At 36.5% G+C, this 25,966-nt stretch overlaps 2 protein-coding genes across 5 annotated transcripts; one reads left to right on the plus strand and one right to left on the minus strand.

Annotated features, from left to right (window-relative positions):
• The first annotated feature begins 209 nt into the window (after positions 1-209).
• LOC121988520 (cyclin-P3-1-like) lies at positions 210-5,022 on the plus strand. 3 transcript variants are annotated; one of them, XM_042541979.1, is made up of 4 exons: positions 211-469; positions 905-991; positions 2,336-2,763; positions 3,657-4,482. In XM_042541979.1, exons 3-4 carry the CDS (start codon positions 2,363-2,365, stop codon positions 3,922-3,924), a joined length of 669 nt encoding a protein of 222 aa, XP_042397913.1. In that variant the 5' UTR covers positions 211-469; positions 905-991; positions 2,336-2,362; the 3' UTR covers positions 3,925-4,482. The 3 variants fall into 3 exon arrangements, with proteins under 3 accessions (XP_042397914.1, XP_042397913.1, XP_042397912.1); XM_042541980.1 differs by lacking the exons at positions 905-991; positions 3,657-4,482 and adding an exon at positions 4,854-5,022 and having other exon boundaries at positions 210-469; XM_042541978.1 differs by lacking the exon at positions 905-991 and having other exon boundaries at positions 213-469.
• LOC121988519 (cysteine-tryptophan domain-containing zinc finger protein 7-like) lies at positions 4,651-24,999 on the minus strand. 2 transcript variants are annotated; one of them, XM_042541977.1, is made up of 12 exons: positions 24,856-24,998; positions 23,179-23,251; positions 22,961-23,094; positions 22,348-22,710; positions 20,912-22,275; positions 20,376-20,812; positions 18,473-20,265; positions 18,242-18,387; positions 15,616-15,776; positions 5,981-6,141; positions 5,050-5,735; positions 4,651-4,891 (listed from the first exon to the last, which is right to left on the minus strand). In XM_042541977.1, the coding sequence occupies exons 1-11, from the start codon at positions 24,943-24,945 to the stop codon at positions 5,544-5,546; spliced, it is 4,914 nt and encodes a 1,637-aa protein (XP_042397911.1). In that variant the 5' UTR covers positions 24,946-24,998; the 3' UTR covers positions 4,651-4,891; positions 5,050-5,543. The 2 variants fall into 2 exon arrangements, with proteins under 2 accessions (XP_042397911.1, XP_042397910.1); XM_042541976.1 differs by lacking the exons at positions 4,651-4,891; positions 5,050-5,735; positions 5,981-6,141 and adding an exon at positions 9,981-11,965 and having other exon boundaries at positions 24,856-24,999.
• Positions 25,000-25,966: the final 967 nt, after the last annotated feature.

Consider the following 25,966-nt stretch of genomic DNA (forward strand, 5'->3'; position numbering starts at 1 on the left):
GTTGTAGATTACCAAACCCATCCGGCCCATCTCATCGTTTGTTTATACCGTGCGCACTTATTGGCTACCTTCCTCGCGGCTAGACACAAACTGTGGGGACTCGTCATCAGCCAATTGCATGGCTGGTAGCATAGTGGGGATAATGCCCACCGACACGTAGAATAAGCAGAGTATTATACCGCGATTTTTGTTTTTGTTTTAATATTGCTTCCTCCTTTATCAGATCGCTTCTCCATCACCATTTTCGCTCTCGTCCACCAACTAGTGGGATTGGACGAGGCGCCATTAAATTGCAAGTGGAAGGTGAGTTGCTCTGCCATCATTGATCGCCGTCGTTAGGCTGAGGCAAGAAATAGGTGGTGGAATGCCCGCGGAAGAGCGGTAGATCCAGACTTATCCATGCCATTTCGGGTAGAGGTCAGAGGCGAGGAGGGAAAGGGGAAAGAGAAGATCAGTTCATGAACAAACTGTAAGTGATTCATTGCCCTTGTCTGGATTTTTTTTTTTTTTTTTTGGTTCTATTTGCACGGCCTTTGAATTTTAGGAGAACTTGGTCAAAATTAATTCTTTGGCTCATTATTCGGGTGTGAATCTCAGCTACAATGATTCCACTTGTGTTAATGAATTTCTTCTGTAGATGGGAGAAGAGGTCACGATTCCATTTCTTTTCAGTTCGACAATTAGTAGTCCATTTTCTTAGGTGTTGATAGTTTGGTCTGTTTGGAATTAAATCTTCTGCGTCCCTTTCTTTCCAGAAAAAGTTGCGTAATTTTGGGGATGTGATAGCAGAGTTATGATGATTGTCTTTAAGTGTAAAAATTAAATATGCAAAAGTTTCTTGTGAAGTTAAAAGTTTCAGAAGCTTCTTTTTCCACATTAGCATATTTTGTTACAATTTCATCAGGGTGCGTCAGTGATCAAGGAAAAACCTTGGCGGGGTATCAGCTCACCTCTGATTCAAACACATGCATAGATAGAAGAGCTGTGGCAGGTCAGACATCGCATGAACATTTTAAAGTTCAGTGGTGTTTTGGTTTGATTTTAGAAAATTGAGGAGGATGCATCAAAATTGACATTATTAGTTATTGAGTCAAAATTACAAAGTTGATTAAAACTATGACTATATATTTGTTATGCAATTTGAGAATAGGAGCTGTGGAAGTAGTGTGGTTATATGAACATAAAATATTAAATTTTCTAAATACTTTGAATGTATTATTCAACTGGAGAAAATGATTGATATTTCTTTGGTTACTATAGAAGTCATGTTACACGATTTTGAAATGAGCAATGCTTCATTAGCAATGCTTCATTGACAGGGACTTGGCTGATTTGAAAGAGAATAATATGAAAAATTAGTTTAGGTGAGGTGTAATGATCAGGTTGCATAGAATTTAAATGTAGAAAAGTAGAAACAAAAAGAAAAAGTTACCCTTCACAATAATTAGGTATAATTGTGGTAGATAAGATCCAAGAAAATGTCTAAGATGTTCAAGATGGTTTTAGTGCCACATTGGCAAAAAGTGAGGAGTCTTATTGCTCATGGGGATCTTCACTTCTTCAGGAGCCTTCTAAAAGTGAGCAGGTGAAGGCCTACTCCCAAAGCTAACAATAGCTCGGCAGAGGCCAACTGGGGCCTAAGAAAACTGTATTAGAAACATTCAGTTGGTTTAGAGAGAATACTGCAGTAAGCTAAATGAAGGAACGACCAAAGTGATTGACCCTAAATAAATAGTTAATGTTGTCAACTGTTGTAATATAATTAGGATATTTACAATAAACATAAAATGCAATTTTGAATAACTGAATATAACAATATGTTCTTTCTCTTTTCATACATGGCTTGATCTCCTAGTGCTTCAAATTTTTATACAAATGCCAGGATGTTTTCCTTATTTTTGCTAGTTATTGTTTTTTTTTTCAAAAAGGTATTTTGCTAGCTATGATTGACTGTTTGAGAAAATTACATGATTGTGGAGGGAGCAATAAAGTTCACATAGATAGCTTGTGGATCCATCTTCTTCCTAGATCTTTTCTTTTCATAATTGATTTGATCTCCTAGTTATTCTTCAAGGTATAGTTTTCTTCAATTTTACTGATTGCTTTTCATTGTTTGACCATGCTACATGATTATCGGGGAAGAAGAATTAAATTTGACTTGTGAATTCTCATGTTCACTTCTATTGGTACAATATTTTCTAGGTTCATTTTGGGTTTTCTTCAAGTGTGGAAATCTCCCTAATTGATGCAAAAAACGAAGCACATTGACATTGTTATCAACATCTTTTCTGAGATGTTTTTGTAGGTCTAAAATTATATTCTCCTAAATGTGCAGTGATTTGAGTGTTAAGGAAGACATAATATGAGATTGATGATAACTAACGCCGAAGCTACAAATCCTGAGGCCTACCTATCATTGGGTCTGAGCACATCATGCAAGAAGGTTCCCAGGTTCCCAAGGATATTGTCCCTTATATCCTCAATTCTTGAGACAACTGTCGCGAAGACAGAGAATAAACTTGATTCATTTGAAATAAAGGAAACTGCAAGTGTCTTCAGTGGTACAAGAGCACCAACACTTAGCATACAGAGGTACATTGAGCGCATCTTCAAGTATGCAAATTGCAGCCCATCTTGCTTTCTTCTTGGATACATATACATTGAGAGATTCCTTGAACAACCAAACATTTGTTTGACCTCCCTTAATGTCCATCGGTTGATCATCACAAGTGTTGTCGTCGCTGCCAAGTTTATGGATGACGCGTAAGTTCTTATTCTTTTCTATTTTTGGTTAATAATAAACACAGCTCCTTTGGCAATCCGTACATTAATTAGTTACTAAAATGATAAATCTCTAGTATTATGTTTCACATTTGCATGTTATATTAGCATGTTAATCATTTATTGTAGGTGAATAAGAGCAGTTCTATGAAGTTTGTAGAGTAATTTGCCTCTTGCAATGTGGTATAAATTGGCCACCTTAAGTCAGTCAACTAACCTCATATATTCCATTCTGATGTATTTCGGTCTAAGCCATGTTAATGTGCCACATCTTGATTGGTGGTGGTTGTGAAAACCTTAGGGAAGCAAGAGGAGAAATTCACAAGAACCTGCCATGCATATCATTTTTCCATAGGCATAAGTAGGGTAGTTTTCACTTTACCCCCAAAGTTTATTTCCTTTTCAAAATGCCCCTAAGAGGTAGATCCGTTACCTTAGCGGCCCTCCTAGTGCCGGTTCCACGGATATGGAGGGAGGTTCATGCAGGTACACAGGCCATAGGCGCATGGCGGGGTAAATCCCAGATCGTCAGTTCCTGAGAATCGTCTGCGCTACGCCCACCGTCTGCCCCTAAGAATTTCCAAAACTCTTGTCATTTCACTCTTAACTATTAACTCTCTTTAGTCAATGATTGAATGTAAAGCCTTGTATCCAGGAAGGTTCATACGTATATCCTTGCTAGCCGATAGTTTCTTATTACTTCTGTATCAGCAGAAATTTTTTGAATTTAAGATTTTTTTGTTGTTCGCCGTTGATTCCTCATAATCCTGAACCTTCTCTTTTGCTTTTTTCTTGTGCTCTCTTTACACTATCCATAATGACTTGAGAATTTCATGGATATTATTTGAGTGACGTTCCTGTTTATTTGGCTGTAGTTTCTGCAGCAACGCATATTATGCAAGAGTTGGAGGGATCAGCATACTAGAAATGAATATACTAGAGCTTAACTTCCTAGTCAGTTTAGATTTCAGAGTTCATGTGACCGTAGGCACATTCGATGCATATTGTTCACGGATAGAAAAGGAAACCAAAACCTACCAGGTCGAGCGGCCAATCAAGACTTGCTTCATAAATGAGTGGACAAACATAGAAGATGCAAAAAGCCGAGCAGTGGTTCGGAGATACAGTTGCAGTACACTGTGAACATTTGTTTCTTCGGAGCGCTTGAATACGAATGGGGAAATATTTCATGTATTACTTCGCATATCGTTCATTATTCAGATCTCATTCATGCAACAAGAATTTTGTATGCATCTGTGTTGTTTCTTGCACTAGATATCCAGAATATCAAGAGCCTGGAAACAAGAAACAAATTTGGCTATATGGATTCTGAAATTAGAGACCTAGCTAGCCAAAGAAGAACCAGTGGAGTCAATTAGTGGACCTCACTACAATCGCCCAATTAGTGGAGCCAAAGATTGCAGGTGTCTCATGCATATTTCAAGGGAGCCAAACGACAATACAAAGTTCAGGAGTAATAACAATGTTATCAAATGAACTTGAACTTCCCGATTTTTCTAAATTTTAATTAAAAATTTATCAGATCTAGCTAGATTAGGGTTAGACCAATGTGGCAACTCTTGATGATTGTACTCTATTTTCATCAAACTAAATGCAACATGATGAACTCAGATATTTATAAAAACAAAAATGGAAATAAGATGTACATGGCATATCAACAATAAATTTTGTTTAAATAAATTGCAAATGTATATAGTAATTTATCCTCGTAACATATTTGGCGGGAAGGAAACAATTGTGAACTGATTGGGGGTCAAAAAGGAATAGTTGAGGCAGTCTATTGTTGTGATTTTCTCTATGCTTACGCACATGTTTTTAGAGCTAGGATAGCTTAGCAATAATTCACTTACTATATAACTGTAAATATTTTGTTATCGATAGAAATATTCCACGACACTCTTTGCCCTGCTTCACTCTTGTCCCCAGTTCAGTTAGCATAAGTTACAATGTTTCCGATCAAAATACATACACCCTACGAAAAGATAATTCTCGTATCATTGAAAAGAAATCAAAACTAAAATCAGACCTTTTGATGATTTTATCTCTTGCAGAATCGTCGGCAGATATTTCTCATCAGAAAACCTACAGACTGGACAGACAGAAACGACTTCAGGTACAAAAAAAATGTCAACCTGTCTTGATGACAATGGAAAACCTATGTTGCAAACAAGAATGTCAAATATTTTGTATAATAGAAGTTTGTAGTGGCAAAACAACTCGAAGTTGCAAATACATGTGAGGACATACCGTGTCTGTAATGCTGGCTCTCTTTGTTAGGTTCCAGGGATGCTTGCTGATGTTTTGTAACAAAACTCTAATATGTCAATATATCTGATCATAGAACCTTGCCAGCGAAAAAATGTGAGGCTGTAAAGCACAAATCCATTTCGTCTTGAAAAGAAACCCTAAGATGTCAATATATCTGGTCATGGAACCTTGCCATAGAGCAATTACGTATGAGCCTGCAAAACACAATCCACTTTTCCTCTTGTACTTTTTGGCTGGTTGCCTAACCATTGTCATATCTAAAACATCAAAAAATGCAAAGCTCACTATGTTAAAGAAAAATTGTGAGCCAGTATTTCCGTACGGATTTTCCATTGACTGAACCCAAAAAATTGCCAGTCTCTTCAGGGGCAAACATTATTCGAAGCAGTACGGAAAGTTCTGACCACTGCATGCCAACCAAAAAAAGAGACTGAAGTCTACAAGTCCTATTCACAGAAGTAATCTCTGCAAGTCTAAAACTTTTTACGGCCGATAGACTCCATGGAGAGTCTTATAAGTCTTAGCAACTCTTCTACATCATGAAAGTTGAAATCAAGAGCCTTTCTCACTGAAGATAAGCTATCCTTGTCCAAGTTAGCACTAGCAGCTGCAATGGAAATTTGTGATTTCCTAGTGGCTTCAAATGCACAGTTTAGGTCATTTGTCTGCCATCAAGCACATTTGGACTGATATTAAAACAAAAATAAAGAAAGAATAATAAAAAATGAACTATCATCGAAGAGATGGCAGAGTTATTTTTACAAAACCATGGAAAACATGCTTCTCATTGAAGGAATAATGATCCAGTCATCTTTATGTTATGTATTTTTTTTCTCTCAAAGGCTTGATAAATACGGTGCATATATTCAAATCACAGCACGAAATTAAAAATAATAATTGACTAACTTACAAAATGAAGTAACCGCATAACTTGATGATGGTGGTGGGCAGCTAAAACATGGTTGTCAGAAGCTTGAGGAGAACTAACGCCCTTAGCTAAAGCATCCTTACCTAATAATGCTAGATTGTTTAAATTATCAACATCAGACGCAGAAGATGATGGCGATTCACCTAAAACACAAAGGGGGGAATCAAGATCAGTGCATCAAATGCTAATATGCATGAGAATAATCTGCAATTCCATGAAAAATGAAAATTAGAGGAATAAATTTGAAGAGAATGTGCTAATGCGAAGACAATCACAATCGACCAACAAATTATACTTTTAGTTTTGAAAGTACAACGCATCGTTGTTAAATAAAGAGAATTACGAGAACTTTTGCAAAGCATCAGACTATAAAAAAATCGTGACCAGAATCCTTAATATGAAGAAACAATCAAGGAGTTGGTAAGTGATTATTTAAACAAGTCGACATACTGAGAATCATATTCAAGAGAGAAAATATAACAAAAATGTTAACCGGCAAAGTAAAATCTACAGAATCTGACTAAAAGTGTATTTGTATTATTAATGGACAATAAGCAAGTATACAAAGCTATGATCATTCACTGAATACAGTGAGCTAATAATGTTCAAAGTGAAAGCATCATTTGATTATGTCATCAATCCTCGCTCGGTTTCATGCATTTAAAATGAATTTTCCCAGTCAAACTCTACCTCACTTTACATCATCAAATCATCTCATGACTATTGTATTTAAAGCTCTTTATTGAACTTGTATGTGTCTGTCACCTCACTGTATCTCACAGCGAAATATATAATAAAAACATGAGCTTGTTTGAAGGGATTTGCTAAACAAAAGCTTCATTGACACACTATAGTTTCAACTAGGTTCCTTCAGTTGAAACTAAATAGATTTTTTTTGAAAGAATACTTGTCCATTATGTTCAAACAGCTGTCACAACCTATACAGATTTGACAAGCTGGGAACATATTTGGCAGCTTGTATAGCTATGCCAAATAGTTGTGAATAGATTTCACAGCTTGTACAGAAATAAAATAGTTGTAAGCACAAAGTAGGAAATCAAGGGATTTAGTTAGAAAGATATTAATTTCTTATATACAGAATAATTAATTTCCTATTCTCTCTTCTATTGTAATGTTGTATATAATGGATATTCCTATTCTGAATGTGAACAATTCTCTTAGTAATATCAATTCGATCCACATTTTCCACATGGTATCAAAGCTTTAGCCTTCAATGCTAATTTTTTTTTCTGCATTTCTTCATCATGGTCGATTCTCAAACAACCATTTCCAACAACCCTAGCCAATCTATTGTGTTTGATGATGGTAGTTTAGTCCAGAAAATTGGTGATCCGCAAAATATTCAGGCTTCCAATCGACTCAACGAGAAGAACTACTTGAAATGATCTTCGGTTGTTCATACGTACCTCAAAGGCAAAGGGAAACTTAGCCATATCCTTGGGACACGGCCTGCCACGACTGATCTAGTTTTTAAGGCATGAGATGAAGAAGATTCTATGATTATGTCTTGGTTATGGGATTCCATGGAATCATCCATCAGTGATACATGTATGTTTCTCTCTACTACTCGTGAAATTTAGGATTGCATTACTTGCACTTACTCAAAAGCCCATAATGTTGCCCAAGTTTATGAACTTAAAGTCAAAGTAGGTGCTACTAAGCAGAGAGATAAATCAGTCACTGAATATTCCAAGATTTTGCAAAAGTTGTGGCACGAACTCGAATACTACCAAGTAATTGAGATGCAATGTGCTTTAGATATTGTTGTTTTGAAGAATTTTATTGAAAAAGAGCGTATATATGATTTTTGGGCCGGCTTAAATCCTCAATTTGATTAGGTCCAAATCATTGGCAAAAGCTGCATACTATCCCTAGCAGAGGTGATCTCTCTACCACTAAGAAGAATAATCTGTCTTTGTCCTTTCACGGTTCTTCCAATAAGGACAATATTTGGTTGCATCACAAACGTCTTGGTCATCCCTCTTTTAGAGTTTTAAAGGTCATGTTTCCTCATCTTTTTCAAGAATTGGATGTTTCTGAATTTCAGTGTGATGTTTGCGAATTGGCAAAACATTCTCGTGTACCCTTTCCTATTAACTTTGTTGTTAGAGGCGCGAGGCGCACGGGCTCCTAGAGCGCCGCTTGAACATGAGGTTGATTACTACTAAACTACTAAAACACTCATATAATATGTCAAATATGATAACTATTAATATTCCACACACAAATATCAAATATGACAAGCTAAACAACATCAACACCGTGATAAAATTATTAAAAGTTTCAAACTTTCAAGTTTCAACTTTCTAATTTAAACTAAAAAAGTTCATCAAAATAAGCATAATAAGTCAAATTAATCATCTAAGCTCAAGATTATCCTTATTGTATTCTTCTTCTTTATCTTCATCTTCTTCAAATTCAATTTTTTCTTCTTCTTCATCTCTACGTCTTAGAGATAAGTGTCTCATAGAGGAAGATGTATTTTCCTTCTCGACTTGTTCAGGCCTAGCATGTGAACTAGAGGTCATAGATGCAATGTTTTTTCCACTAGTAAAATATTCAGGCTCTTCAGCTCCACTAGCCCTAGCAACAACGTCCCATGTCAAGTCATCACCTTCAAAAACCAACTCATCTTCTTCATTATCACTTTCTCCATCCATTCTATCCATCAACCATTCATTACTATCATCAATATCTGTCAAAGAGATGGGGCCAATCTTATTACGTGCATCATACCGAAGTTTTAAGGCACGATTGTATTTCACAAATACCAAATCATTTAAGCATTGCTCAGCTAGCCTATTTCTTTTTTTGCTGTGAATCTACAAAATGTCAAAAATCACAATAAGTATAATAAAATAGTAAAGAATATTTTCTACTTATAAAAGTAATATAGTAATAGTATTATACATTTATATTTATTACATAACTGCTCAAATACACTTCAATTGCGCTCACAGCCAGAAGCACTACAAGTGAGGCTAAGCACTTAATAGCAAACTTTTGCAATTCTAAGGTATTTACTCTGTAGCATTCCCACCATTCTGCCGGAGATAATGCTCTTCTATGTCTAATTGCCACATTCCTCCCAAATAGCCCTTCTGCCTTTCGATATATAGAGAGCTGGGTAGTGATTTTATCTTGCTCGGCAGCGCTTGAAACCAATCTCTCCATAGTTTCAAACAAACCATTCACCACTTCTCCATAGATATTTGAATCTATGTATGAATAAAAATATTCTGGATTCAAATAATATCCTGTAGCATGTAGAGGCCGATGAAGTTGACATTCCCATCTCGTTTCAATGATCTCAAATACTTCTTTGTATTTCTCTTCTTTCTCCTTAAAGGCCTTCAAAATTGTTTCTTTTGTCCTATCCATAGCCTCATAAATATAGCTCATTGCAGTTTCGCCATCAACCAGTCTCAGAACACGAAATAAAGGGTCATATATCTTTAAAATATGCACAATACTGCTCCAAAATCTAAGTGTCATGATGATTTTAGCTACTTCTTCCCCGCCACTTCTTTTGCCCATTTACTCTTTGCCCAATCCTTCGAAATGAATATTTTTCTTAAATTTTGCTTCTGTAGGTACATCCTTTCAAGAGTGAAAAAAACAGTAGCAAATCTTGTGACACCCGCCCGACAAAGCTATTTTTGTCTTGTGAATTGCCTCAACATATTTACCATGTCGAGCAAACATAAATGTAAGCATTCACACTCATTGCCTTCTTCAATGTTGCTTTAAAATCAGGCAATTTCCCAATATCTTTTAACATCAAGTCGACGCAGTGAGCAGCACAAGGAGTCCAATACAAATGTGGCCTTTTTGCTTCTAATAATTTTCCTACAAAAAAAAAGTTAGAAAAGTAGATAAGTTTAACATATATAAGAAAAAGTATATTGATAAGAAAGAATTAAATAGATTCTTACCAGCAAGCACATTGTTACTTGCACTATCCGTAACAACTTGAACAACATTTGCTTCTCCTACATGCTCCACAAATCGATCAAGCAATTGAAATATTTTCACTCTAATCTTTGCATAATCAGAAGCATCAACCGATACGATGAAAACTGAACCTTTAGGAGAATTCACTAAAAAATTAATCAATGTCATCTACCTTTGTCTGTCCACCCTTCTGCAATCAAACTACAACCAAACTTGGCCCGTTCTGTTTCACACGACTTAATGTAATCATTTGTCACACTATCAACAGTCTTTTTTTAGAAAAGTAACCCGCACCTCATGATAACTAGGTCCTTTTAGACCTATATCATATTGGCCAAACAAGTCCAACATTCTTTTGAAGCTTGAATAGTTAACGGCATAAAAAGGAATTGCCGCATCATACATCCACTCAATTATGGTCATACAACCTTTTTCCCTCAATTCTTTCTTATATGCCTCATTTATCATAGTTTGTCTTTCTTTACCCTTTCTATTTTCAACATTTTTTTTACACATTAGGAGCAAAATACGTATCCATTGGACCTATTTGTCTTAGCCATTTTTGTATATTCATTGATCTAGCACTTGTACTTGTACTTATAAGCGGCACAGCTTTAGCTCCAATATCATCCATATCAATATCATCACCAAGAGAGTCTATATTCTCAAAGTCCAATGTCGTAAGTTTAGAAAGATTACTTTTCTCTCTCCATCACGTACATGAGGCGAAATTATTTTTTGCAAGTCGTAGTATTTCGAAACCCCCAACAAGATGTTGTTTTGCACGATAGATACTCCCTTTTGTAACAAATCAAATCATTTTTGTTATTCGGATTAACTCTTTGAAAATAATTCCATCCCGGATCTTTTGATGTATACGTTGGAGTATCACTACAACCTTCCATTATAATTGAACAAGAAACTAGTCTAAAAAATAAAAAACAAAATAAAAAAGCACTTTAATGGAAAAGTACTGTACTAGCAAAAGAAAAGCACTGTACCAGATGCTTACAAGTATAAAAGCAAATCATTAGTCCGAAACCTTCTAGCCTAAATGCACTGTCCAATATTAAACACATTGATTAAGGCCAATCAAAAGGGAAACTAACATGATTGACCTTGAATTTAGTGTGCGCAATGGAATAATGCAATCTATTATCTATATCACCTATGCTCAAGTTCAACTATCCGATATTAATCTTGCTATCAAGTGCATTGTATTCTGAAGTGAGATTTGATGACAAAGGGGATATAGATCTAGTTATCAATCAGATGACTCAAATCATACTACAACGTGAGAAATAAGGTTAAAGGTACAACTATGGATCTATCTATCAAATACATCAAATCATATGATGAAGTGGGAATATAAGGCTAATGAGATATAGCCTATAGGTGTCAGAACACTAAACACGGGACAAAATTTGGCAGAACCGAATATTGGTACCAGCATTCAGCAATAGAAAAATAGAAAACAAAACAAAAAGAAAAACAGAAAAAAATATGAAAAAACACGACAAAGAAAAAGAAAAATCAGACAGTAGCCAGCAAACCGATCAATGGCTAGTAAAACCGGCAGCAACACAATCTACAAAAATGAAAAAAATAATAATAATAAACAAACAAAATCGGACAGCAACACGAACACGAACCAACAACTCAACAAAGAAGAAAAAACAAAGAAAAAGATAAAGAAAAGAAGATACCAGAATAAAGAGAAGAAAAGAAGAAGATGAAGAAACGAAGAAAAATTGAAGAAAACAAAGAAGAGATAAAGAAGAAAAGTAACAACAGAAGAAGAGAAGAAGAAGATTTCTTTGTGAAGAATAGAAAAACAAAAAAGACGAAAGAAAAACTCATACCTTGCCGACGCGCAACTCAGCGACGGTGGCGGCGGCGGAAGGAAATACCTGGGTGACGGCGATGGCGCGACTCTTCTTCTTCTTGCTGTGTTCTTTTCTTCTTCCCTTTTATCCTCTTCTTCTCCGTGCCCTAATTCCCAACCAAATTGGTTTGAAATGGATTTTTTGGGTTAAAAATCCAGAAATGGTGCACGTTCAAGGTCGCGCCTCGATCGCGCCTTAGTTGAGGTGCGAAGGCGCCCTAGGCGTGCCCATGCGCGCGCCTAATGAACAGCGCCTGCCTCGCGTGGGGAAGGCGGTTTCCCCAACGCCTTGTGCGCCTAGCGCCTCAGGAGCGCCTCAAGCACGCTTTTAACAACTCAGCCTATTAGTAATAAAAGAAGTTCTATTCTCTTTCATTTAATGCATAGCGAGTCCTTGTAATTTCCCAATGTTTATGGGGCTCGATGGTTTGTCTCCTTAATTGATAATCACTTGAACATTCTAGTGTAGCCTTTCTTATTAGCACTCGGGTTACATGAGTATTTCTACTCAAACAAAAATCTGATGTCAATATTATTATTCCTAATTTCTACTCAATGATTCAAAATCAATTTGGAGTGAAAATCAAAAGCATTAGAACCGATAACGCTAAAGATTACTTCAACCAAACTTTGTCCTCCTATTTCCAATCCCAGGGGATTATTCATGATTCATCTTGTGTTTATACACCCCAACAAAATAGAATAGCAAAAAGAAAAAATGGACACTTAGTCACTTACTCAACACTACTCGTGTTATTCTTTTCCACAACAATGTCCCTAAATCCTATTGGGGAGAGACTATCCTTAATGCCACATTTATTATAAACAGACTTCCTTTACATGTCCTAGATAACAAGAGTCTCATGCAACTCCTCAATGAGTTTTATCCTCATTTTTGAACCACAAATGGACTTACTCCTAGGATTTTTGGATGCACTGCTTTTGTTCATATCCACAGTCTACTTCGAGGTAAACTAGATCCTCGTGCCATCAAATATGTCTTCCTTGGATATTCATCCACTCAAAAAGGGTACAAGTGTTACCACCCTTCATCTCAAAGTTTTACATCTCGGCTGATGTTATCTTCTTTGAACATACCCCGTTCTTCTCCAAGTCCTATCCTCAGGGGGAGATTTCAATGACAAAAGATAGCACTTGTGAGTCATTTGAACCCATTAATGCTCTTGATCTTCCTCCTACTCAAGTTCATATTGAATCACCTTCTATCTATCTAGTGAGTCTCCTCCTAGTGATACTCTAAGTATCCCTTAAGTGTATTCAAGGAGAAAGGCCGCACCAGAAGCAATACAAGTCCAAGAACCTCAATCAAAAACCTCCGACCCTGATGTTGGGATCATTGTAAGTTCTGACCTATCTTTACAATCAACTGAATCATCCACTAACCTAACAAATAGTCTTGACCTTCCCATTGTTGTTAGAAAAGGTACTAGAGAATGCACCAAACACCCTCTCTATTCTCTATCTCACTATGTTTCTCTTAAACATCTATCACCAACCCACAAAAGATTCATTGTGAATCTAAATACCATAGCTATTCCCAATACTGTTTCTGAGACATTGTCAAAAAGGGAATGGAGGGATGTCATGAGGGAGGAAATGGATGCATTAGAAAAGAATATGATATGGGAGATTATTAAGAAGTCAAAGGGGAAGAACATTGCTGATTGTAAGTGGATTTTCACATTAAAATACAAAGCAGATGGATCTCTTTAGAGATATAAAGCTAGGTTAGTGGCAAAAGATTATATTCAGACTTATGAGGTAGATTATTAGGAGACCTTTGCTCCAGTTACATAAATGAATACTGTCAGAGTTCTTTGGTAGAGTTCTTTGGTTGCACACTTCAACTGGCAACTCCTACAGTATGATGTGAAGAATGCATTTTTTCATGGAGATTTAGATGAAGAAATTTATATGAACCTCCCACCAGGCTTTGAAGGAGATACCGGTAACAGAGTATGTCAACTGAGGAAGACTCTTTATGGTCTAAAACAATCTCCTAGTGCATGGTTTGGAAGATTTACAAAAATCATGAAGAAATCTGGGTATAATCAAAGCTAAGGGGACCATACTCTCTTTGTTAATCACTCAATGGCAGGGAAGGTGACCGCTCTTCTAGTCTATTTAGATGATATCATTGTGAATGGAAATGATGAAAAGGAAAAACATGATCTAAAGCAGCAATTAATAAAGGAGTTTGAAATAAAGGAACTAGGCAAACTGAAGTACTTCCTTGGTATTGAGGTAGCATACTCTCCCAAAGGAATTTTTATTTCTCAGCAAAAGTATGTGACTAATTTGTTAGCTAAAACTGAGAAGATTGGGTGTAAACCAATTTCTAATCCAATAGATCCAAATCACAAGATAGGAGAAGCTAAGGAAGAACCAACTCTTGACAAAAGAATGTATCAAAGGTTGGTTAGTAGGCTCATATACCTTGCTCACGCTCGTCCAGACATTGCATATGCTATGAGTGTAATCAGCCAATTCATGCATGATCCAAGAGCATCTCACCTTTAAGCTGAGTATTCCATTACTTGAAAGGTACTCTAGGAAAGGGAATTTTGTTCGAGAGAAATTAGACACTAGCTTTAGAAGTTTACACAGATGCAGACTATGCAGGTTCTCTAGTGGATAGAAGATCAACTACAGGATATTGTACTTATATTGGTGGTAATCTGGTGACATGGAGGAGCAAGAAACAAAATGTGATGGCAAGATCATCTGCAGAATCATAATTTAGAGTCATTGCTTAAGGATTATGTGAACTACTCTGGTTAGAGATTAATCAGGATGATTTGAAAATCAAATTGGAATACCCCATAAAACTCTATTGTGATTATAAGTCAGTTATAAATATTGCATAATCCTATTCAACATGATAGGACTAAGCATATTGAAATTGATAGAAATTTCATCAAGGAAAAATTGGAAGAAGGATTAGTGTGTATCTCATATGTCCAGTGATGTGTTAACAAAGGGACTGAACAGTTTTAGATTTCACGATCCCATAGTCAAGCTGGGAATAGAAAACATCTATTCCTCAGCTTGAGGGGGAATGTCAAACAGTTGTCACAACAGCTATCACAGCCTTTGACAAGCTGTGAACAAATTTCACAACTTGTATAGCTGTGTCAAATAGTTGTGAATAGATTTCACAGCTTGAACAGAAATAAAATAGTTGTGAGCACAAAATAGGAAATCAAGGGATTCAGTTAGAAAGAAATTAATTTCTTATATACAGAATGATTAGTTTCCTATTCTCTCTTCTATTGTAATGTTGTATATAATGGGTATTCTCATTCTGAATGTAAACAATTCTTTGAGTAATATCAATTCGATCCACATTTTCCACAATTATTGTTGCTTCCATTAAGACACTTTAGCAGCAAATTGCAACATTTGTCACAACATACTATAACCTATAGAGTTAAAAAAACTGAACATTTAAAACTAATTGCTATAAGAAAATATTGTGGTGCGCGTAAAGAATAGGCTAGCAACTTATTGGTTGCATGATTCTTTTTTTTCAATGAATTTTAAAACCTATATATAGCTAATAACATAACCTAACTCACATAGCTATAGTGAACCTTGAACAAATAAGCAAGTGTTCTCAATATAATCCTAGAAGCAAAAAATTTCAAGCATCACATACATTAGCCTCATTGTTTGCAAGAAAGATTTAATAAACCTCCGACACAAAACTACTTTAAGTGCAACAAATTCCACAGACCTGGAGGAAGAAGCTGCAAAGCAGTTTGCAACTCATGTCGATCTCTGCTCACATTCGGATTTTTACAGTATGCAGACTTCAGATAGGCTACTTCGATGCATTTGTATGCTAGAGCAGCTGCAGCCATGTCCTTGATTTTCTCATATTCACGAGCGACAAATCTGTCAAAATAGCATGATATTATGATTGTTGGCTTTATATATTTATATTCACCATCACCTAGATAAAATAGGACAGCATTATTGCATCATTGTTCTCATTACAGCATTTATTAATCTCTTCATTATTTGATATAAATTTCCACACTACATTACATACACAAAATGTTGCCTAAAATCTAAATAGATCCTCTATGTACCCTCCCAAATCCATATCTACTCCATTGTGCTGAATATGTGTACAGTATAAGTACTTACTACCATATTAACATGATCAAAATTAAGACCGGCCATTTATCTCTCTCAAAAACACCTGAGATAGCTTTTTCATCATGATTGTGATGTCATATTGCATTAATTCATGGAAGAGTTTATATTCCAAGACAATACCTGAGTATTCCTATTCTATAATAACCATTATGTTCCTGTTTTTAGCAGTGATGACATGAAATTGAATTGGAATCTCATACACATCCAAGGCTATCGTTTTTCTCATATACAAATAATTCTTACATAGGTCCAACCAAGACACTCTCTATTATCTAGAACATGGTTTCCCTGATAATGCAGTCATTTGCTTCCCACTAGGTCACCACCCCACACCATCAATTACAACGATTCCCTACTTCATAAACAGATGACATTCACATGCAAAGAAAAACAATTCACATAAACAACTTACCTGTTTCAAGTACACATAACTGGACTAGAAAGTTAGAAACAACAGAATTTAAACACAAGTTGCACCCAGTCCACTGCCGGAACAAATGCAACCAGATCAAATCACAGAAAGCAGATCATAGGTTGGGCTTGGTCATATAGACATAACAGAATCAAGGGTGAATAGACATATGCTGAAGTCTTACCCAATGATTGAAATGTCGTTTCGTGCCGTCCGACACTGACGGTATTTACCGTTCCAACAGTGGATCAAAACCGGCACAGTACGCACTACGGTATCGTTGTGTGTCATCACGTGTGTCACGCGCATGTGTTGCGCACTAGGAAGGTCAACGTCAGTCGTAGGGCGCCTGCATCACAGGACACCTCTGGCACCGGTAGCTGCATCACAAGATGCCTCTAGCACCGCCAACTGCGTCCGTTGACGCGCGATGCCAATGACATTATGCATCCCGTGGGAGCTGCTCTGTTCGCCGAAAATTAAAAATAAATTTAATTATTTAAAATAATTCCCAACTCAAGTATGATATTTCGAAGAGACTTTCATAAACTCTTATTAAATTATCCTAATTAAATATATAAAAATATATTTAAAATTTTAAAAAATAATAATAAATTTTATTAATTGATATTTTGAATTTTTTTACCTATTTAAATTTTATTTAAAAGTTCTAAAAAATTCTAATAAATCAAATTTATATTTTGACAATTTCTATTTATTTACTTTTTTACTATTTTAATATTTAACTGATATTATGATATTTGTTTACTATTTTAAATATATTATTTAAATTAATAATTAATTAAATGAATAAATAGTTGATTTATATAATTATTATAGAAGATAGTATCTTTGTATTAGTTTATATAATTATGATTATTTAATCTGGAGAACCAATGCTTCCATATCAATTTTAATTCAAATTATTGATAGATCAATTTTAAAAAAAAAACTATATTTAATTATTTTTTTAACAATATTAAGTTGTTTAACAATGGAGAACTTATATAAAATCAATATACAATTTATTTTTAAATTATACGCCATAAACATATTTATCTAATAATTACTATATATAAATAAGAAAATACTGAAACTGTATTGGCACGACATAATACGATACTAAAACCATATCGTTCCGGTCTGAGATTGAAACCCCGGCACGGGTCGAGATTTTAAACCTTGGTTTTACCAATATTGGCACAGAAGAAAACAATAGGATCCTAGCTATGGAATTTAAGATTATATAGTAAAGGTCTTCCAAAACGTATCCGATTGAGCTTGCTTTATTTAAAAATACTACATTTCAGACACCAGTGCATGTGCACTTACAATAAGACAAATCTGAACAAGGACTAGCACCAACCAATATCGTTCACTAGTAGTCTTTTTTTTTCAGGTTTCATTAACTTTTTTGCAATTCTAGGCAACATAAGTTATCGTCATGCCTAGTCTATAACTAATACAATATGATGCAAGAAGTTGTTTTGAATCAGTAACAAACTAGGTATTAATTCGTCTTACCTTTGCTAGGATTAGCAAACAGCATAATATGTTTTTTTAATTATTTAAATGCTTAATAACCTACTAAAACCAGAAAATACGAATCAGTGTTGATGATTCTAGCCTAATCAAAGTATGCAATATGTCAGACTGTCAGAGCCAAAATGGTCCTTAGCATCCAGGTGCAATATAATAACTGGTTATATAAGTAAGACTGTCCTTGCGGATACTAAGTTAAACTGTGAGCTAAGCTACAGTTAGGTGCTCAAGCAACTCAACTTACTTGCAAAGTTTTGCAGTGTCAAAGTACATCTGTTCTGCTAGCTTAGCACAATCAAAATTGACAAATTCCATACGAGCAGCAATATAGAGAAATTTCAAGGCAGCCTCGAAGAATAGGCTAAGGCTTTCAAGCTCTAGTCCTTCATTCTGCAAAGCCATTTCAAAGAAGAAATTTATTTACAATCATATTGAAAAATATAGGCAGAGTGATATATGAGAATATTTTATTTACCTTCAAGCGATTGGCTGTGTGTTTGAGATCTCTTGCTTCTTTAATAAGAATTGAATAGTTTTCCTTTCTAATTGGACTGGATGCATCAGGGCCATTAGGAGTGTCATGTCTCATATTATTATGGCACAATCCACTATAATTATTTGGATGCTTATGTTGTTTCACCACTTTTGATGCATCATATTTTACTGTTTCATCTATATCAACATTTGATATATGTGCCTTGAGAGGTGACAAATCCAAACCTCGAGTTTCTTGCTTATTCCCCAAGGATAGCTTGAACTTTGAATTAACTTGTCTAGCCAATAGTGCTGGCTTATGTATCTTAGATGATCCATGTTGATCCATTGATTTTTCATGAATTTTAGAATCTAAATTTCTTTGTTGATTGGGAAGCATAGAAGAACCATTCACATCCATGTTATCTTGCAAAGCAGTCATCCATCTTGAACTATGTTCTTTTTTCAGCAAGACATCCTTTGCAGACTTTTCATGAAGATCATCATTTTCATCCTTACAGGAACCAGTAGTAAGCTTGTGTCTGTAGCTTTTGGTATTGCTTGGAGGCTTCAAATTTTTTAAATCAGTATGAAAGCCTGAAACCTTAAGCCCATTCTCACATGAATTAGACTTTGAACCTCTATGTTTTTCATTAAACCCTGAAGAGTTCTTACTAGGCTTCGGCTGAGTGGAGTCAATCCCTTCGCAGTGCTTATTGACTTTCATCATATCCTGATAATCATCCTTGTATACATTTTCTCCATGCTCTATAGGCAAACGTTTATCATGAACGCCCTGTTTCACAAGCATTTTTTCATCAGATCTGCCAGCAGTTGATTGGGTTCTCACCTTCACCAAGTGATCAACCGTCTCCATTGAAGAATCCAGAATACCAGTATTTGTTGCCCTATGATTGTCCAATGATTGTTTTTTAATATAAGCACCCATCTCCTCCCTAGATTTTGCATGTCTGTATCCCCCATTAACTTCAATATCTGAACATCTCCTCGGGCTTCCCAGTGCAGAATAATCAGCATTAATCATATCATACTTTTTATCTGAATTCCTTTTGCATGATTGATTTTCCCTACTTGATACCCTCAGAGGTGATGAAGAAACTGATTCAACAGGAGAACCCTTTGCTTCTGGAAGATTGGATCTACTTCTGCGGGAACTAGAAACCTTTGAAGAACTTGAATTAGCTGCTACTACAGGTTGCACAGAGCTGGCATCGCTCTTTTTGAAATCCCTTTTTGAGAAGTCAAATTCCAGATTGTGGTACTTTTTCTCGACAAAATTGATAGCCTCATTAGCCTTATCCAGTTCACTGGGTGCTCCACATGTAGCCAAAACCATTTTAGTTGTTAGTTTTTTCTCCATCTTATTATTATGCTTAGTTATCTTGCATCTTTTTCCTCTAGAGACAGACAAATCAGCATTTTTATCTGGGCAATAGTCTGGTTGACCAAAAGTTTCTTTGGCAATAACCGTGTTATCCCCGTGTTGGCTAGTCACAAGCACCTTCCGCTGACTATCTTGCCAGTCAACTTTCTCCTTTGCTGAAAGGGACTTTATATCTGAAGCACTGAAATGTTCATTGGTCTCAAAATTAGTGGGAAACCAAACATCATCGTGGGCTTCGTTAGATAATGTAGAGGGATAATCCTTTATATTGCATTCTGAGTTCTGCAAGATTTCGTTCTTATGCTTCTTCGATGCTCTAAGATCATCTTGATCAGTCATTCTCTTAACTTTTGCTTTTGGATGTTTCTCATTTTTCCTGCTGAGTTCACCTGAAAGATAAAGCATACACAGGTAATAATGTCTGATTACATCGCCTAAAATTGATCAACAAGAAATAATAATTACAAAACCTAGAAAAGATCGACAAGAAAAAACATACCTCCATGTGAATGGCATTCATGATTTTCTTGCTTGTCTTTTTTCTTTGACTTATGCATCTGTGTTCTGAAACCAGTTGAGCTGCCTAAAGTATCAATCCCACCTTTAGTCAACAAGTTTGCCTCAGCCGGTAGACACTGATTTGTATCATTTACACTTTTACATTTAACAGTGAACTCATTGTCCTTCTTTACAACATTAGGAAACTCAATAGAGATTGATTGATTCAATATATTTGAAGCATCTTTCTGAGCACTTTTCTTCTTCACAATAGCAGGCACGCCAAGATGATCTCCTCTAGCCAATGGTGTGCTAGCAGCAGAAAGTTTCCGACCATCGAGGCTAGCAATATTTTCTGAAGCAGGGGCGGCAGCATACAGTGCGTGTAGGGCATTAGTTGTGTCATCCTCACTAACATGACAACTATTCATCCTTGGCCTACACAAATATGCATTTACAAAGTATTAAATAAAAGGGAAATGTAATCATAAGCCTAAGAAAAGAATTAATCCATGTTGTTGATGAAAAGAGACTTACAACCAATTCAGTAAACTGCACTGCCAATTGCCGGGTAAATCACGTGGATTTGTCCAGTATGGTAAGAGACGCCATTTTTGGCAGATGTCACAAGCTACCCAATTTTCTTCAATAACAACGGGGACTTGAGGGGCAATAGTTGCATCTATAGCAGGGGCATTGCATGCCAAAGGTACAGGTACTGGCTCACTAGCAGATAAGCCTGAAACTGCATCCTTCTCAATATTTTTGCCGCCAGACCTTTCCTTGAGAGGCTGACTAAGCACAATGGATTCTTCATGCTTACGTTTCATAGCCTTATTCTTAGTCTTTAGATGATTTGATGAAGGAGCTCCATTCTCATCATATTTGACATCACAATTTTTGTTTGCATGAAATTCCTTGATGCTGGATCTATTTAATCCTTTATGTGATTTTAGACCTTTGGACTTATTCTCGACATGGTTGGCTTTTGCATAAGTATTTTTCTTCTTTTGTTTTATTGTTGCAGATGAGCTTCCACTAAGGTTGTCCTTCATAACTTCTATAGAATTGGTTTGACTAATCACTTTCCTTTTCTTGTCAGCTATTTGTTCCTTCCATTGCAATATTCTCTCTCTAGATGGAGAAGAAGTGAGCTTAATGTTGTCAGTAGCTTCAACTGAATGCTCATTCCTTCTCTTCTCTCCAGTTGAGTCAGTATTTGGAAAATCTGAATCCTTATCAATCTTGTTCCTCCTTTCTCTCTGCATATCAAATTCCCTATCCTTTTGATTATTTGCATTTTGGTTTTCCAATGCCCTTGCTGTGATGCTTGTTTTTTCACTCAATTCACCTTTCAACTGATTGGTTTTGTTTGATGAATAGCCAGCCTGGTGATTTATTGTGCAATCAACTAACTCAATGTTATCCTTAGCTGAATCAGCAATTGGCTTATCTGTTGACGAGGCCATTTTGAGTTTCATAAACTGATCCAGCGGATTAATTTCTGTCTTTATGATGTTCTCATTTATCTGCCCATGTGCTTTTCTAGTATTTTCTGAAACGGAGGAAACCCTATTAAAAGAATTATAAGCAAGCCCTTGTTCTGCTTGAAGCTCAGCGCGAGTTACCCTATCTATAATACCTTTGCCTTCTAAATACTTTGTTTCACCTTTTCTCCCATTCGGCTGGCTCAATTTAGTTGGCTTCTCAGGCTGACCATTTAGTTCTCTTGAATGTATAGTGAAGCCAGTAAAGTCTGCACTAATCTCAGACCTTCCCTTGGAGGATTTTCCTATTTTGGATTGTTTTCTTACAGAGAGATCCTTTTCAATTAATTGGCAAAAACAATCTTGCAGAGGAGAAAGTAAATGGACATCAGGCGCTGGAGAACATGTCATAACCTGCTTAAATGGTTTAACTAAGAATCAGAAAACATAAAACACAAGATTATCATAGATAAATATCAGAATTACCTGCAGAATAGTCATAGGAGATTCATCGGAGCCATCTTGTAATTCAGGACAAATTCCATTATTCCCATCAGGACTGTCCTCAGATGATGACGGAGAAATATAGAAATCTAGACCATTATAAAGAGCAGCATTATTTCTAGCCAAGTTATTGTCAGGACCCACTTTAATGCGAAGCTTCAGTGATTTGTGGTCAGAGCCATTAGTTGTCTTGCTAAATGAAGTTTGCAGTAAATTAGGGTCCTGAATGCTTGGATTGCTCAAACAGGTGTCCTGTTTGCATGAATTTTCTTCTAATGATACTGCTGCAGCATTACTTTTAGGAAGAGATGAACTCAATGTCACTGAAGTCTTTGGGTTTGTAACCTGTATGTATAAGCTGACCAACTCAGAATCTTATTTACTACCAAACATCATCTAGCAAGTGGCACGGATCCTGTGAATGATTCCTTTTGTTTGAATCAAAATAACATATGCACTTTGTCTTAATTAGTGAGGAAAAGCTTGATGTCAAAAAGCCATAATCCTTTTGCAAAAAATCAGGTATTATATATAGTAAACTTTCCATTCTAATGACAACATAGCACTTACATCATTTTAAAGAAAAAAAGTGTACCTTAACTGGCATGTTGCAGGAAGATTTGGTGACAGTTTGCATTTCCACTTTATGTGGATTTGTACGGTGACATAAAATTTTAGGAGAACGTTGGTAGGTAGGTAGGAATGAACCATATCCTCCAAATTTTGCGCCTACAAATTAGTTGAATTCTCAGGAGTCAAGAGACCAGTACAAATTGGATGTTTAACAAACTCTTGGATACTATCCTGCCCTACCCAAGTTCTCTGCAGAGACACCAGCTTCAAACTCTTTCTGAAAATGTCCCAAGACATTCTGTAATTTCTCATCCTGCAAAATATAAAATAAAAAATCATAATTGAACAGGTTACGATCACCAAATATTTGGAAAAAAAAACTTATGATGACAATGGTTGCAATCAACAAAGTTTTCAGAAAGTAGCATGAATTCCATCTAGATAAGAACTTTAGATGCTTCAAGGAAATTACATTGGATTCATTTGATTAAGCATCATCCAAACCACATAGGAAGGATAGTTTCCCTAGACCAAGGCAAGTGTAAATAGCTATGCATTCATGGTCCTTTATTTCGTATATTTTTTTTCTTCGAAAAATTTCCCCTCATTTTTCAACTTTCAGTAATGTAAAATCTAAATCAATGGAAGATATCATGTTAGTTAATGAATAATGATCTCTTTCTCTTTTGATAAAACAATTTTTTTTCAAAATGAGTGGAAGTTTTCTCACTAATCCATTCTTACCCCAAGTGAACAAAAACCATCACACCCCAACCTCTATACACTGACCCTCTAGTCTCCATTGAACAACCAGCTGATGTCCCTCCTTTGAGCACACCCTCCCCACCACCAGCAGCCAAGCCGAATTCATCGCCATTGAATAGCAAGCCGAACACACTTTCTCAGACAGCTCTATCCCCTTCTCCACTATCAACCTTCTCTAAGACCCAATTGTTTAATCATTCAAAAAAAACAATTTGCATCTTCCCCGTGTGACCCTATCAACATCATTCCACTGAACCAAATCTCCACCTCCTCACCACCATGACCCCGCCCAATGGGTGTCATTCCCACTGGAGACCTCATTTACAATGAACAGCTAGCTGACTAGCCTTGTATCCAAGCCTTCACATCCCATCCAGCCAATCTATGCTCGCTGATCCCATCTCCACCAAACAGCCAATCGACTGCCCTCCCCATCACGTCTCCACCAAATAAACCCTCACTCTTCCTACCAAAGCAGCCCAACCATCATCACCTCCAATAGAAACCCATTTGGCAACACCAATCTCATGCCTAACCCCGCCTCTCAGTGATCTGCAGGTGGCAGCAAGTAGGCATGAAAGAAGGGAACTCCAACTCCGACCTCATGGAAGGAGAAAAGAGAGAAAAATATCTTCATTGTATCACAGCCATAAAGGGGAAAATACTCAATTTTCCTAGCAAAACTTTCCTTGGAAACCATTTTACATAAACAAGTTAATTTACATGGAACAAAAGAACCCTTAGATACTGGAGATTTAGCAGGAATTCATGCTACAACAAACTGCTCTGATAGCATGGTATTGGAAGCAAGAGCTTAGTTCTGAAGACATGACACTCCTCTTTAAAAAAGGATAGTTCAAAGTATTGGAAGGAATCTGTCGTTTCCCTCTATAAGTGATGGTCTGTTTCTATTCTCAAACCTAAAGGATCCGGCTTTAGAAAGATCATCATTCATCAGTGTCCAAAATTCACAAATTCCGTCAACCTTAAACAATGTCATTGCAAAAACAAAGCGAGAAAAGTGTTTGTATAGATTTACTGATTTCAGTAAAGTTCCATCATGATATAAATATCCCAATGTCAAAATCTCCAGGACTAATCCTTAAGGACGAGAATTCACTGCAAAGAAAGAAACCAACTGGTGGGTCATACAATGTAGCAAAGAGCATCCGGATCGATGAAGCGGTCGGCCTCCTCGCCAGACCATGCCTCGCTTTCCTCGACATCGTTGTCCTCCTCCATGCCCCCTCCACCTCCGAAACCTAACCCCTTCCTCCCATCCTCCCCCCTCCACCCCGAAGCCAGCATCCAATCACACTGCTCCTCCCCCCTCCACTCCCCTTCCCCTCCCCTCCCTCCCCCACCTTCGCACCTCACGCCAAAAATCCAGAAATCAGGATCGTAAGACCAAAAGATACCCTTCTCTCCCTCCGATTTCGGCAGTCGGATACCACCTCCGCTGCCGAAACCCTAGAATCCCCCGCCGACGGAAGGCAACTTCAGAGTGCAGCGGCGATCAGTTTGTTGGAATAAACAATCGGCCGGACAAGCCCAGGGATCGAGAGTCGAGACTTGGAAAGGCGAGATCGGAGCAGCGATCGCCGTGATCGCCGCGCGTTCGTTTCCGTGAAATCTCGTTCGGTGGGTGGGTCCTCTCCGGAGAGGGAGAAAGAGAGAACGAGAAGACGGCGAAGGAAAATAGTATAAAATACTTTAACCTTTTTTCACCTTTTTGCTTTTGTTTTTTAGCCCTATTTAGAATGAGACGGCGTCAGAGATCAACAAACGTAAGCATGGACATGGTTCAAATAACAACTTTGGATATATTAACAAAAAAAAAAAAATCTAAAATATTCTGAGAATTTAAAATAATATTATTAAAAAAATAATTTACTTTGCGGTTAGAAAATAAGAGAGAAATATATTTTAAAGAAAAAAAATTATTGTATTTTATGGTATTGCATGTGGTTTATTTAGTTGGATTGAATTGAAAGGAAATCAATAAATTTATTTACATATTTGTACTTATTCATCGTTTAAATTCCATTTATTTTTCCATTTTACCTTATTTAGTTGGAAATACATAAAATATTCAAAATATACTGATTTTAAAAAATATTCTTTTTCTCTCTTAGTAAAAAATAAATAAATAAATAAAAACATAAAAAAGATGTGGCGATTGTCGCCGCCGTCGTCGGCTCAGACACCACCACGGCGGCGCCGCCCAGTGCGTCGTGACAGTGGGAAGGCGGGAACTGGGCAT

The sequence above is a fragment of the Zingiber officinale genome, chromosome 6B, assembly GCF_018446385.1.
Source record: "Zingiber officinale cultivar Zhangliang chromosome 6B, Zo_v1.1, whole genome shotgun sequence".
Lineage (NCBI taxonomy): Eukaryota > Viridiplantae > Streptophyta > Magnoliopsida > Zingiberales > Zingiberaceae > Zingiber > Zingiber officinale.

Bases quoted from the DNA above. Each gene is read 5' to 3' on its own strand.
- LOC121988519 (XM_042541976.1), bottom strand. From the start codon at position 24,945: ATGGAGGAGGACAACGATGTCGAGGAAAGCGAGGCATGGTCTGGCGAG. The intron at 15,777-18,241 runs GTAAGTTGAGTT...CTATTTTGACAG, and splicing joins GACACTGCAAAACTTTGCAA to ATTTGTCGCTCGTGAATATG. The intron at 11,966-15,615 runs GTCTGTGGAATT...GTTGGGAATTAG, and splicing joins TTTGCAGCTTCTTCCTCCAG to GGCACGGAGAAGAAGAGGAT.
- LOC121988520 (XM_042541979.1), top strand. From the start codon at position 2,363: ATGAGATTGATGATAACTAACGCCGAAGCTACAAATCCTGAGGCCTAC. The intron at 2,764-3,656 runs GTAAGTTCTTAT...ATTTGGCTGTAG, and splicing joins GCCAAGTTTATGGATGACGC to TTTCTGCAGCAACGCATATT.